The 14,879-nt window shown below is 34.4% G+C and overlaps 1 protein-coding gene across 1 annotated transcript in view; it reads right to left on the bottom strand.

Annotated features, from left to right (window-relative positions):
• LOC120776088 (microtubule-associated protein futsch) overlaps nucleotides 1-14,879 on the bottom strand; it is a 186,261-nt gene that overhangs the window by 20,287 nt on the left and 151,095 nt on the right. Inside the window, 1 exon segment of the mRNA XM_040106566.1 lies at nucleotides 853-1,025. Coding sequence (XP_039962500.1) covers nucleotides 853-1,025 — 173 coding nt within the window.

Raw genomic sequence — 14,879 nt, 5'->3', positions numbered from 1 at the left:
ACACTCGATTGTTCGATTACGGAGTCGTCAAACCAAACTCTGACGGCTCCTACTCTGCCCATACAGGTATATCGATGAGGGAATTTTGGGTGGGAAAAAGCCCTTGGAGTAGAGGGGCAGTGAGCTTCTTTACGGATGGGTCAAAGCTTGGGAAGGTTGGTGAAGGGGTTTACTGTCAGGAGCTCTCTACCAACTCCAGCTTTAGACTTCCTGACTATCGGAGCGTCTTCCAAGCCGAGGTTGTAGCCATTAAGGTAGCAGTATATCTGCTGCTTCGAAGTGTAGCCTCTTTCAGCGAAGTGACCATTCACTCAGTTGGCAGAGCGGCGATACTAGCCTTCAATTCATTTACAGTGCGTTCAGGGTTTGGACGAGGAGTGCCTAAATTCGCTATCAATATCATCGAGTGATAAGACTGGAATGGGAGCACGGCCACAGCGGAATCACAGGAAATTGCGTAGCTGACAAGCTAGCAAGGAAAGACACTCTAGAACCGCTATCTGTGGAATAGGAGCGGGTCGGTGCTCGCGTATCCTCTTATGTTCTATTACTAAATAGTTGAGCTTCGCTAGCTAGGCCAACGCTGGACCACCAACGGTACATGCGCTGTCACAAAATATTGATCGCAGGAGATCCTCCTCTTGCTAGTCATTGCACTATTGGCGGCTATGCTGTAAAGTTAGGACTCTTACCAGACGCCATTTGCAGAAGCTGCATGGAAGAAGTTGAGGTAGAAATGACTTAACACTTTCTTCTTGACTGTCCGCGCTTGGGAGGTCAAGACTTCTTACATACTTATAACCTAACTTGTATTCCATTTGTCATATAAATTCTTTCGAAATGCCCACCCACCTGTAAGATCCAGGAACCATTGCCGGAGAACGTGTAGCCAGCGTGTATAATGTGACGATGTCGTGTAAAACTGCTCAGTAGATTACGCATACATTGTATGAGTGTATTGTACTGAGGGTGTATAAGCACTTCAGTGACTAGATTCTCACTAGCATACTGAATGAGTCGTTCGCCTGCAATGACATAAAACAACAATAACATAATTAGTTATAAATATTGGACTAGTAATATAAGCTACTTATATAACATGTTTTAAATAACATAACTGCCTTTGTTGCTATTTTTGTACACTCATTAATGCCCAGCTAATAAATATTATATTATATTTCGAAAGCTCAGGTGCGTGATTTATTATTTAGTGGGCGCGTAAATTAATTTGAAAAGTCATTTGAGACGCACAGAGCGGTGAGACATGGGGATGAATTCAGAAATCATCGCGCTTGTAAATGGCTACATGAGGTAGCGCAAACGGCTTCGGCATTCTCGGTAGTTTTAATCAATATGCAACAAAAGCTGAGTTTACTCAAGGGAGTATGTTCTTTTATGTGGACTTCAGCAGTCAAGCAGCGCTCAATCTTTGGGCTGAAGCGGTATGCGTGAAGATTCGTATGCTTACATACTTGGCATACAAATAAGATAAAGTATGGGTGTCTTTAGTAAAGGTTGTTGGACATTTCGTTCGAAGGAAGGCTTTAACAAGCTTAGGCTAGTCAACAGAACTGCTATCCTCTATATATATTTGAGTTTTTTTCGACTACGCGTTTATTCTTCTCAAAACAGTTAGACAGTTGTAGGCCACCTTATGTTTGTTAGACCCTCTTTAGATCGAACAACATCTAGTAGTGTATTATAAATAAGAAAAAAGAGCTAGCAGTATCTCAGATTGTTCCAAATATGCGATTTCCTATAACTAACTTCGCTTCGAGTTCGTAGTTCCTAGGAATACCTAACAAGATAGGAGTCCACCGCAGTGAGTATTCTGTATTTCTTTACATAAACTTTCAAAGCCTTTCAATAGTAATTTAAATTATACCCAAGAGTTGAAGAGGTAACTCTTTTAGTCACTTGACAGAGTTAATAGCGGACTACAAAAGCAATCTGACACTACTTGTATCGTATTTTTGTATCCGTACTGGTTCATTGAAAGGAGTTACTAATTTTTTCGAAAAAGAAATCAAGGATTTTTAGCAAGCAGACACTATTAAGGATAGACTATTAAGGAAAGGCGGTAGAGTACGTAGCTTCGAACCAACTAAGCACCACTAAAGAAATTTTGAAAATTGAAGAAATTTGCTTTACGTCGATTTTCTTACCACATCTATCTGTTATACCGAAAATACTAACACATTCGCTTTAAAAGTAGTGCTTTAACAAAGAAAATATTTTAACACATCAAGTAGAGTTCATCCGGTTAACTCTGCCTACAGCATTTGGAGCTGAACGATTATTGAACTTCTTAACGTCAATCCAATCCCAGACCTGAACTGTCTCTGTAAAGGTCTCCTTAGAAGGATAAAGGATAACAATTTTAATTTAAATTTAAATTTGTAGTTATCGGTTTAGGCACGTTACAGGTATGTAGTTAGTGTATCTTTTCATAATCTGATACATATATATATCTGTATGGGAAAACATAAAGGCTAGTATATTCTATATTTTATTTATTGCATCTTTGATTGATTGTGTGCTCTGTTGAGATATATAATCTAATGAAATACTTAATACTACCCACTGGAAAGTTATGGACAGGTCATAATAATCACGATTTTCGGCAAGATTTCATTCCTACTTCGAAGCACGCTTACTGCAGAGCTTCCAAACTGGTATGAAGCTCTTAATTAAATTCCTTATACATATTGCACAGGTTTATGTTCTCCAGTTTTGAGGTTGACTAGAATATGAAGACGGTAAGCTCCAGGCTTAGCGCCATATTTGACTAATATCAAAGTCCACCTAATATCTAGAATAACTTCCAAGAGTTTTCAAAAGATTTTGTTAATCTACTAGCAATTCCAAGTAAGTAAATACGTTGATTCGTATATTTCATGATTTAAAGCAAGAAATTCCTTCATAAGATTAATCATTTATAATGAAAAGTATTAATATTATTATACTGCACTTCGTTTGGACTCTCCTTCTCGGCTACAATGCAGCATGTAGTAATATCGGATATAATGAACGATGTAAATACAGGCGCCATATGGAATTTTTCCCTGTTATTATTATTACCTACCTAATATTACTTTCATTAAAGCATACATCTAGGAGTTGTGAAGTTAGTTAAACCTTTAGAGTTACGCATAGTGGCAGAGCTTTTAGTTTATTTCAGGAAAACAGCTTTAAATTTTATAAAAAACTATTGTAGATATACCAGGTGAAGTATACATTTAGGACGCCGTGCTGTTTCTTATGCACAATAAAATTGTGAAGTATACATTTAGGATACATTGCTTGTTTGCTTGTGAACAATAAAATATTTTATAATTTCGATTAAATATTACTTTTATTGAAGCATACATTAAGGAGTTGAGAAGTTAATTGAACCTTTACACATTTTGACAGACTTTTTACTTTCATAGAAAAAACTACGAATACATTTGTTTGGACATTAAGGCTAACAGGATCTACGTCATTTAGCCATTAAAAAATATGTACACTTGGTGAGGTATACAGTTAGTAGTCAGTATAAATTTTTTTTATACCAAGTTGTTAAAGAAAGTAAGAATATCTACACATATTTTTAAGGCTTAACTCTTTAGTGAAAATTTTGAAGTTAAAGCTAGGAGCACAATTGGATTTTAGTGATATATGAAAATATACCATTTTGGTGAAGTATACATTGAGGAGCCAGTGACAGTTTTAGGTTGTGAAGAGCAGAAACATTTAAGGAAAGTAAAAATAACAATATTTTGTTGAACCTCAACACTTCAGTAATAACTAAGTTTAATAAACACTAGACACGAGAACTCTAAGTTTTCGTAGATATATAAAAATATGCCTTTTTGTTGAAGTATATATTTAGGAGACAGCCGCAATTTCAGCTTGTAAAGAACCAAAACATTAAAAAACGAGTAGTTTTAATATTTATTTTGAAAATTTAATAACTTAAATATTATTTGCATTCGCGCAGTGTGTGCTGGAAGTGCCATAAAAACGGATTTTAAGCGTATTAGTGGGCTTAAGTATCCTTCTTATTAAATATTTTAAGCTTAAAGGGACTCGAAGGGAGAGTACATCAATTACGGTAACGCCCACACTCTCTCCTACTTCACGCTAAATTTTTAAATTGTCAATTTGTTGGCGCTAATAAAACATTTACGCGTAGATTTCGTGCAACAGCACGCACTCGAGCTAAGCTAAAGCGCCGGTGTGTGCGTGCGTCTGCTGTGGCATTTGGTCACGGACAAAATCTGTTTCAATGTCATTGCTTGGAGGTCGCCATCAGGTGCTGATGTAATTAAAATATTTAATGAGTTTGTCATTTCTTTCACTTTTTGCAAGATTTATGAGACACGCAACTGCGGCGGACGGATTGTGCGCTGTAAAGTTTCGTTGGGATTTACGGAAAAATTAGAGTTGAGAAATTAGTTGAGTTATTGAAGGTCGGTGCGAGTTATGCTTGAAGACTCGCTGTCCAATTGTAATTTGAAATGAAGAGGATTTTCAGAGCAGCAGCGATTTTGGTGGAAAGCTTAAAGTATTTACATTTCTTAAACCGAAATTGTCAGTACGCTTGACTGATTTAGAAATGAGGAACCTCTTCTACTTTCCAGCATAAAAGTATTTAGGGGAGAATGAAGTATAGATTTTATATCCAGACATCAAAGCTCTAGCTATTAGGCAGGGCTAAAGTGGAGAGTGTAGCGCAATGGTTTATTATATATATGTACATATATACATACATACTTTTATAAATAGATACACATATGTATAATAAAATAACATATTTTTTGATGCATAGTTTAAAGCTGATTTCCTTACATACTACAGAACTTACTATGTTTACATAAAATGATGACACATTAGGTGTAGAAGAAAAAGTGAAATTTATAAAAAATGAAGAATTTATGTTGCATACTTTAAGGCTGATTGGATTTTAAAAATCGAAGCTGAATAAATTTTATATAAATAGATAAAAACAATGATGCAAGAAGTTCACCTAGATAACTGTGTAACAAAATTTTTGTTTGTGTTGCATACTTTAAGGCTGATTTCATTTTATGCTGCTTAAATAAGTATATTAAAATAAAATGATGAAAATATGTAACATTAGAAGACGAAACAACTGGACAGCACTTCAATGAAATTTATCAACAAAAATTTAAAATTTATATTGCATACTTTAAGGCTGATTTTATTTTTCAATTACGAGATATGTATAAAAAAGGAAACAAATTTGTACGAGTGAAAAATATTACAAGCATTCCATAAAATGTATAAAAAACATTTTAATTTTGTATTGCATACTTTTAAGCTAGCTCACATATACAGATAAGAGATGTAAACAGTGGTGAATATATTACAAGAAGAGAGGAGAATACAGTAAAATGTATAGGAAGACATATTTTAAATTCTTAATGCATACTTTTAGGCTGTTTAATTTGGTTTTTGTAAATTTATAGCTTACTTCTAAAATAAAATGATGAAAATATGTAACATTAGAAGACGAAGCAACCAGTCAGCACTTCAGTGAAATTTACCAAAAAAAATTTAAATTAATGTTGCATATTTTAAGGCTGATTTTGTTTTTCAATTATGAGATATACATAAAACCGAAATGTTTTTGCACAAGGGGAAGATAATCAAATATTTAGTAAAATTTGCAAGAAAATTTTTTTTGCATACTCTTAGGCTTTTTGATTTGTGTAAAGATTTTTTTAATTAATTGATCCGAAAAATTCTTTACATACGGATAACTAATGAAATTTTAATGTATAAAAAAAAGCATTTTATAATTATTTTGATATTCTTCAAGCATGTGTTTTGCCGAAAGAACTGGCTTTTACTGAATAGGTCGAATATGCGAAAAAATTTTAATTTAAAAAACAACTATGTAAAACATAACTGTATTTAACTGTGTAATTCATCTGTACAAGTATATTTGACTATTATATTTCATTTACGCTGCTCAAGGTGAGCTGATAGTGTCACACAGCACCCCAAAATATGAAATTTGTGAATAAATTGTACATACAAATATATATGAATAACCATATATACATCAGATATACATATATACATATATATATATATGTATATATGTACATATATGTATATATACTTCCCCTACACAAATTTCATATGTAGATTGTTGATTTTGGTAAAAGGGGACGCATTTATGCCCTTAAAACGGATGTGCCTGTATGAAACGCCCAACACTATGCTATGAAAATAAAGTTTCCGCCAACACTAACACACCTACCTGCTATATATGTATGTACATACACACAAATAAATAAGCGCCGCTTACAAGGTCAGCAACGCCTACAATTTGAGTTATTTTCATAGTTTTTTTTTATTACGCACGCATACTCACACACGCAGCAAGCTTGGCTGCATATATGCAAATTGGTAAGGGTTTTTATAACAGCTTCATTTTTTATTTGTGCCTCACTGACCAGCGTTGCCGCCTGGTACTAAGCACTTAGGTGATATTATTTTACAGCAGGCGATATTTTTTTGGACGGTCGCACGCCATGATTGTCCTTTCTTCCGGTTGAGTGCGTCGGACATGTATGTGCATATGAGCAGAAAAAATGTACATATGTGGGTGTAAGGCTGCATGTGACCGTTATTTATGCTGGGCCGGTTTTGCATATGCAAATAAATATGGTTTTTCGACAATAAATTCTGCAGAGGTACAATCATGATGATTGGTGCTGAGAAGGCCTTGAAATTTATACCAATCGCTGGGCAAAAGTGCCTGAAGACGACCTTCATATGCATATCTACGAACTTTTATACATACATATGTACATATGTATATGTATAGTATGTACACATTATGGTGAGATGTGAGAAATTCGGCCAAAGCTACCATTTCAGAAATATTGTAATAGTTATGGTGACCAATAAAAAATATATTTTTTCAAACAAAGTTGCCAGCTATTGAAAAAAACTTAAACAAAATATTATACTTTTTATTATTTAAGTTGTATTAAGCTATTATAAATATTTTTTGATGCAACTTTTTTTAATACAAATTTTCTGGGGCTGCCATCCGGCCTTAATACCGGTTAAAAATGGTTGTTTATGGTTCTAAAACAATATAATATTAACTAGAAGGAATTTAGAAGAATAGTATAAAATGTAAAATAAATTGAATATTTAAAATATTTAAATATTTTTTTTCAAACGAAGTTGCCACCTGCGCAAAAACATACATAAATATTAATAAAATAATAACTATAGGAGAAGGACAAACTAAAAAATTTTGGTTTCATTGACTTTAAAATTTTTCATTACAGAGGGTTGCCATCTGCCCTAATACCAGTTAAATTAAATTATTCAGTTGTATGTCTAGACGAATATAGAAGTTCATAAATATTGTTTAGAAATATTACATAAAACGCATAAAGTAAGAGATAAAAGTATACAACTATTTTTTGTTAATAAGGTTGCCACTTATTTAAAAAAAATTATAAATAATTTCGTAGTTTAAATTTCTGAGTAAACAACTGAGCAGTGCTAAAGGATTTGCGATCTAATTTATTTTCTATACATATTTGCGTATTCTATAGGGTTGCCATATGCTTAGATTATTTAAAATAAGTTATCTGGTTATACATATAAGCTGTAGCTGCGCATAATCTAATTGCTTTGCATAAGAAAACATGTTTTAAAAATATTCAAGTATGCGAATTTTCATACATACATACATATATATGTATGTATGTATGTATATGTATATAGGGTTGCCATTTTGTCACGTTATTTAGAAAAACTAAACTAACTATTATTAAAAAGTTTTGTCATTTCATATTTAACCTTTATTTGAAAGTGTTATTGATATGAGATTATAAAATTTATCAATTTTATTTAATAGTGTTGCCACTTTTTTGCGAAGATTTCACATTGAAGACATGTACCATTAGAAAATATATAAAAAATTAGTAAATATTGTAATGAAACTAATTGCGTTTTGAAACATTTAAGTTAATTTTGAATAGTGTTGCCACCTGTTTTATTTTTGTATTTGCTAACTGCATGTTAAAGTTCTTTATTTACCTGTTTGAAAAATGTATCTTTCCAAAAATATAGATAATTAAGTATATGTACATTGTGTAGTATTTTCTTCAATAAAGAAATTCTTTTGAATAGGGATGCCAACTGTATTCACAAAAGGAAACAAATATTTACAAAAATTCATGTTAAAAACTTGTTAATTAATAAAATTGAGACGAAGCTTAAGTTCAACTTGAGATTGCTAGTAATTAGGGTTACCATTTATCTTATGTATTTATCAAATTTTTTTCTAAAATTTTGTTTTTGCAGATATACATATTGAATTGCCCTATAGAAAAAAATTAAAAGTACTTTTATAGAGTTACCACCCTTTCAAATGATATTAATATAAGCAGACATACATATGTACTTATGTATGTGCAGCAAATCCTATTTTCCTCAGTTTCAACGAACAAAATTTATTGAATAAAAAATTTTAAATTTGAAAATTTAAATTTTTCATTTATGTATGTATGTGTGAAAGCTTTAATAGGGTTACCAACTAATAATAAAAACTTATACATATAAAAAAATTGTTTTCATCTGGACAGATATTTTAATATGAAATGCATAGAGAATAATATTTAATTTGCACAAGTTTTGGTATAGGGTTGCCAGTTCATTACAAAATATTTTAAGTGTTAAAAAATTAAAATATTAAAAAAGTGAATATTTTTATAACAAAAATGAAAAATGTGTAATTTGTAAATGGAAAATTTTTTTAATATAGAGTTGCCACCCAATTAAATAAAATTATATGGATTAAAAACATATATTACTAAGCAAAAGATCCATTATTAATATATAATACTTTTTGTTGTTAAAAAAAATTAGTATAGAGTTGCCACCCATTTTAAATAAAATTATATGAACTAAAAATACATATACGTATATTAATAAGTAAAAGATGTGCTGTTAATATAAAATACATTTCGCTAATTCAAAATATGTTAAAAAAAATGGCATGACAGATCTGAATTTTGAATAGAGTTGCCAATGTTTTTAGAAAGAAAATAATAGCAAAGCTTATATTATAAAATGCAAAATTGAGTGGCAAATAGCAAGAGTAAATACGGAAACTTTGATAAAAATTCTTCAAGCACGTGTAACCTAGAAGCGAAGTGAATTTTAGCGCACTCTCTCTCGATTTACTCTCTTGTTGATACATGGAAAGTGATTATTGTTCGGAAAATGTGAGGTGCGATATTCTCTATGTACCTAAATTCGGTTCAGATGCACTTCTTGTAAGCTTTTGAAGCATTTTTATACATACATAACGGTAAACTTATGACCCTTTACCTTAAACTACTAATCTCTCGTATTAAAGAGCATTTCTCACACGAAATTGACAAGCTAATTTTAGTTTACCTAAATGGCTTTAAAATCTCACCAAATGAAACCACAATTCATATACATATGTATGTAACTCACATATACTAATATATGTTTCTACAGATGTATGTATATGGTATATAGCCTCTAGCACATCCATTAGCATGCTTTTGTGGTTGTGCGGTTGTTTTGCACACCGTTAGACAGGTAGGCATAGCATTTTGGTGAGGTAAGTGCAAATCCCTGTGGTACGGAAAATGACATAATTTGACATGGATATCAATGACAATACGTTTTGCGCACTAACACATACATATGTATGTCTGTATGACTGTATATGCGTAACAAACAATTCCGTATGACAACATGCCTGCGGCGTTAAAGCGGCTCTGCTGCGCTGTTGCTTCACACTGCTCACAAAACCGAAATCGGATTCCATTTCACTTGTGTGTATTGGTGTATTGCTCACGCACAAACACATATACATATGTATATACATATGTACATATGCATGCGAGTGCTTGCGTTTGTGCGCCACAGTTGTACTTGGGAATTAGATATTCTAGCCGGTACACGAGCACACTAGTTGATGCGCTTTTATCCCACATCAATTGCGTACATTTTCCCATAACCTTTGCCGCAGCGCCTAGTGGTATGCTACCATGGCAATTAATTTGATTTTCACATGTGAACAATTCACACAGTCACCTTCATACATTCGAAATACTCACACGCGCTCGAACTACTCAATTTGCATGTTGATTTCCTTTTATTGGTGTCTGGTACGCCTCCCTCTCTCGCTCCAGCTCAGCTTTTGTTTTGTGCAGAGTTCGGTTGTTTATTGATGTAGGCGCTTGTGTGTGTGTGTTTGTATGCGTAATCCCTGACATAATCTCAAACGAAAATTGGTTAGTTTTCAGCTATTGTTATATGCAACCTCGTCTGGTATGCTTTTACGAAGTTGTTGTAGGAGTCGGAAACAAATAGTGTTAGGTTGTGCTAGAGTCACGCTTAGCATGCTGCTCAATTCGTCAGAGCTCCCAGTAGTGCTGGGAAACTCGATATTTCTCTTTATATAACAACAAAAATTGTTATTTTACACTTTAAGCCTATCCGTTTGTAGCTTGAAATCAGCTAATTTTTAACCAAAGCCTCTCTCCAGTATACATCAAGGATTCCGTAATCTCATAAGCTTTGATTTCATTCACACTTTTATTCGATTTTAGTTAACTGCAGACCATCTCCTTTACCAGTTAACTAAGTCTTGCCTGAGTTGACTACAAGCACATCACATAATCAGAGAGAGAAACATATGCAGATAAAGGAAGATGCCGAAATGCGTGAGTATGAAGAGTTTGAGATGCTCGACAATTCTAGGAAATGTTATGGCACCTAACGGAAAGTTTCAAAACCGGAGCAAACTCCTGTAGGACTGCAAGTGGTAATTTAGTGGCTGATGTGCACAGCATACTGAAGTTATGGAGGGAACACTTCTCAAGCCCGCTGAACGGCTGAACTTACCCACAGAGTGGCTTAAAAAATTTATTTTATTATCAAAAATCGCGTTTTTTCGATGAATATATATATATATGTGAAGGTCATGTGAAAACTGCCATATTTTCTAAGCCCCTCTCAAATGTCTCTCTTTCGCTTTTCTGTAAAGTGTATGTTTATATATTTACTATATAATTATAAAGAGAAAGCATCATCTGATTTATAAAAAAAAAGTTCGTGTATAACTCTTTAAAGTTTATTTGACTTTTTAAAGGTTCTCTTTCAGCTAAAAATTACAATAAAGAGCTTTTCACGCTCTCTTTAAAAAACAAAAAAAAAATTTTTGGTCGCCAAATACTGCCAAAAACCTACTTCAACCAGCTGCTCTTGAAGTAACCAAAAATTATATCATACGCCTGAAGGTATGCACCAAGTGTTATAAATAACTGCCGCGCTTTATGAGACCACCTTGGCTTGTATAATGGGTCATCACCATCATTAATTAAGTGTATAACGGGCTGGCATTATTAGCACACAATACCAACCAACCAGCATAATAAGGCGTTTAAGCGCCTAAAAGTAGGCTATGCAAACTAAATACCATGGTACTAAGCATACTCATAAACAAGAACGGTAACAAAGTATGCTTGTATAAAGAATTTATGCAACAAAAAGCAAAAATTTAATAAACAGTTACGTTGACGGGCGTTTTAGCGACACGTAGCAATACTTAGCGGTAATATACTTACATACATACTGTATATATCTGTGTATATATACATATATCTGCGGTTCTGTATCGTTTTGAAGGAGTTGTGTGTACAAGCACGCTTGTTTTGTCAATTTAACAGTATTTTGTTGCTGCCTTTTCAACACAGCTCTCCTCTCAACGTTGTCAAGCGCTTTAAGTTTTAATGTGCATACTCCGGACACTTTAACGTAGTTAAATATTAAGAACCGGAACTAACTGTAAGGCGTCCACCCACACACACATACACAGCGCTGTTTTCGAGTACGGGAGTATGCGCTGTCTTGACCAGTGTTGCCATTTAAGTAACTCTTGCCATGCGACAGTCAAACTTTCATGTCTCGTGGGCGCTCTTTCGGTGTAGCGGCAGTTTGCACGCACACCTCCTACACTAACACTACCACATACACCTTAGCTTCAAGCATACTCTTCAGCCTTTACACTTCCCTTTTGGTGCGCTTCTTTTGTTTAATACACTTCAGCTTCTTTCCTTGCGCTGTCTGTCGAGTGCTGGTCGCTGAGTGTGAGTGCTTTTCAATTTCAATAGCTTTTTAAAATTTCATTTTCCAACAATTCAAGTGTTGCCAACTCGACTCGCCTGTGGTGTAGTGAAATGTCCATAGGAAGCGCTGATTGTTAACTCGGTTGGAGTGCGGTTGAGCCGGGCACTGGTGGCCAAGTCATTTATTATCGCATGGTTAAAGTTTTTACTGCAGCTAAGGGTCATGCGCTCTTTTATATTGTCTTCTCCGGTGGCCATTGTTGCGCTCTTCAAATTTTCGAAAAGTTTATGCATCCTGCTGTTATTAAATTTCCATGCAATATTCATTTGGGCTTAAGTGGTTTTATGGCAAACTGCTGTCTTAACTATATACTTGTTGCAAGTGAATAAGCTTGGTGGACTTGGAAGGGTGCGTGTTTAAATGCTGTAATAAGTTGGATCACATTTCTTCGAAAATTACAATTTAGTTCACTGTACTCATTATAGTCATAATTCTCGTTAATTCTTTAGTGAGGTCATCAGTTCATCCAGATATCACCAAAAGAAAAAAGGATTTTTCAGTGTATCCACTCAACCATCTTTCTAATATTTCGATTTCATATCTAATCAGTCACTCTAGCAATACTTTAGCTGTTCATACATTCGAGTTTTTCATTCATCTAACTATTTGTACTCATATCCTTTCCATCTACAATCTACCCATTATAAAATTCATTCATCCGTAAGCCTTCTCAGGCTATACGTTGAGATCATAGTAACACATTCAGCCGACAATTCGTTCTTCTAACTACTTATCCATTATTTCTGGCAGTGCATTCTTATGTCCATATATTGATTTGTTCATTCTTACTTTTCACTCTGTCCATCCGTACTGTAACCATACTTCCATCTTTCTATAAGTTCATTATAAATTCCATCCATCCGCATCTCTGAATATGCGTCCATCGATCTTTTATTCTGTATATGGATAATCCATCCATATGCTTATCCGTAGCGTCGTCTCCTATACCGTCAATATATAGATTCGTCCATTCTTTCCAACGTTAATTCGTCTAGGAGGCCTACGTCCATTTGTATATTTATAATTCATAGAGGCAATATTAGGCCATGCATTCATCTGTCTATCCTTTGTCTGGTATTTCCTTCACTTTGCTGCCCCTCCGCCCTTGAACTTTTTATACAGGCATTTATTTATATGATCACCTTTTCATCCAATCATTTCATATCAAATCACCATTCTAAACATCTGTTCGTATGTCAATCTACCTGTCAAGTTTAAGGAAGGTCTCGAGAGTCTTCTTCTTTACTGGCAATTTCACCGTTTTCGCGGTTATAGCCGAGTTAACAACAATGCGCCAGTCGTTTCTTCTTTGCGCTATTTGGTACCAATTGGAGTTACCAAGTGCAGCCAGGTCCTTCTCTATCTGATATCCCCAACAAAGTGGAGGTCTTCCTCTGCTTCCACGGCCGGGTACTAAATTGAAAACCTTCAAAGCTGTAGTGTTCAATTCCATCCGGATAACATGACACAGCCAGCGTAGCCGGACTCTATTCATTCACTGAACTATGTCAATGTCGCCGTATATCTCATACAGATCATCGTTCCATCGACTGCGGTATACGCCGTTGCCAATGCGCAAAAGACCTTAAATCTTTCGCAAAACCTTTCTCTCGAATACATCTAAGGCCGCCTATTCATATGATGTGATTGCCCTTACCTCCGCATCATATAGCAGGTCGGGAATGATGAGGGATTTGTAGAGTTTGGTCTTTGTTCGTCGAGAGAGGATTTTTCTTCTCAATTGCCTACTCAGTCCGTTAGCACCAGTTAACAAAAGTGATTCCTCGTTAGATTTCGATGCTTGCGCTGTTGTTGTTGTTAATGCTGATTCCAAGATAGACGAAATCATCTACGACTTCGAAGTTATGACGGTCAAAAGTGACGTGCGAGCCAACTCGCGATGCAATGACTTTTTGTTTGATGACAGGACATATTTCGTCTTCTCCTCGTTCACAAGCAGACCTTCTCGTTATATGCTTTTATTCAACATATTATTTACATTTTAATAAGCGTAAATCAAAGTTCACTAATCTCTGCCTTCACTGCAAATTATGCCCGAAGCACTGTGCTGTGTGAGCGAAAAGTGGTCCTCAAGGGATGAGCGTCATTTTTATTTAAATAACTAAACACTAATGACCGAACGCTGAAGAGGACGTTCAATGAGCTTGTTGATTAGTGCGCAGCAATATGAGAGCCATTAGTGGTCATTAGAGGAGAATGAAAAAGATGGTTGTAGTCGAGCAAAAATTGAAATGAATAGCTCAAAGGAGGCAAATTTAGAGCGAAAGGGTAAGCAGATGAGCGAAAAAATCAATATGTGGCAAAATCTAAAATTTGTGTTAAATGAAGAGCTCAGCTTTGGCTCGATCATGAGAGTTGGAGGTAGAAGATATCTAAGCTGCGCGTATTTGGTCAAAAATTGGTTCTAGATTTATAAAGCAGTGGTAAAGTTGTAGTAGACCCTTTGGTTTATAAAAATAGCATCATATCCTAGTTGAGCCCTCAAAGAGCTAAGTAACAACCATTTGGTTTTATGAAAAGTGTTTGCTAAACTAAACCCCAGACCTTATTGAGCATAGTCTCCATAGAAGAATATAAGGTATTAAGGTCATATGAGATTCTTTACGATCTTAACGACCATACTAAGCACTTATATATATTTATAA

Source organism: Bactrocera tryoni, chromosome 4 (genome assembly GCF_016617805.1).
Source record: "Bactrocera tryoni isolate S06 chromosome 4, CSIRO_BtryS06_freeze2, whole genome shotgun sequence".
In the NCBI taxonomy this organism is placed as follows: Eukaryota; Metazoa; Arthropoda; class Insecta; order Diptera; family Tephritidae; genus Bactrocera; species Bactrocera tryoni.
Note: the sequence above shows the minus strand (reverse complement) of the source record. Positions and strands in the feature narration are given on the sequence as shown.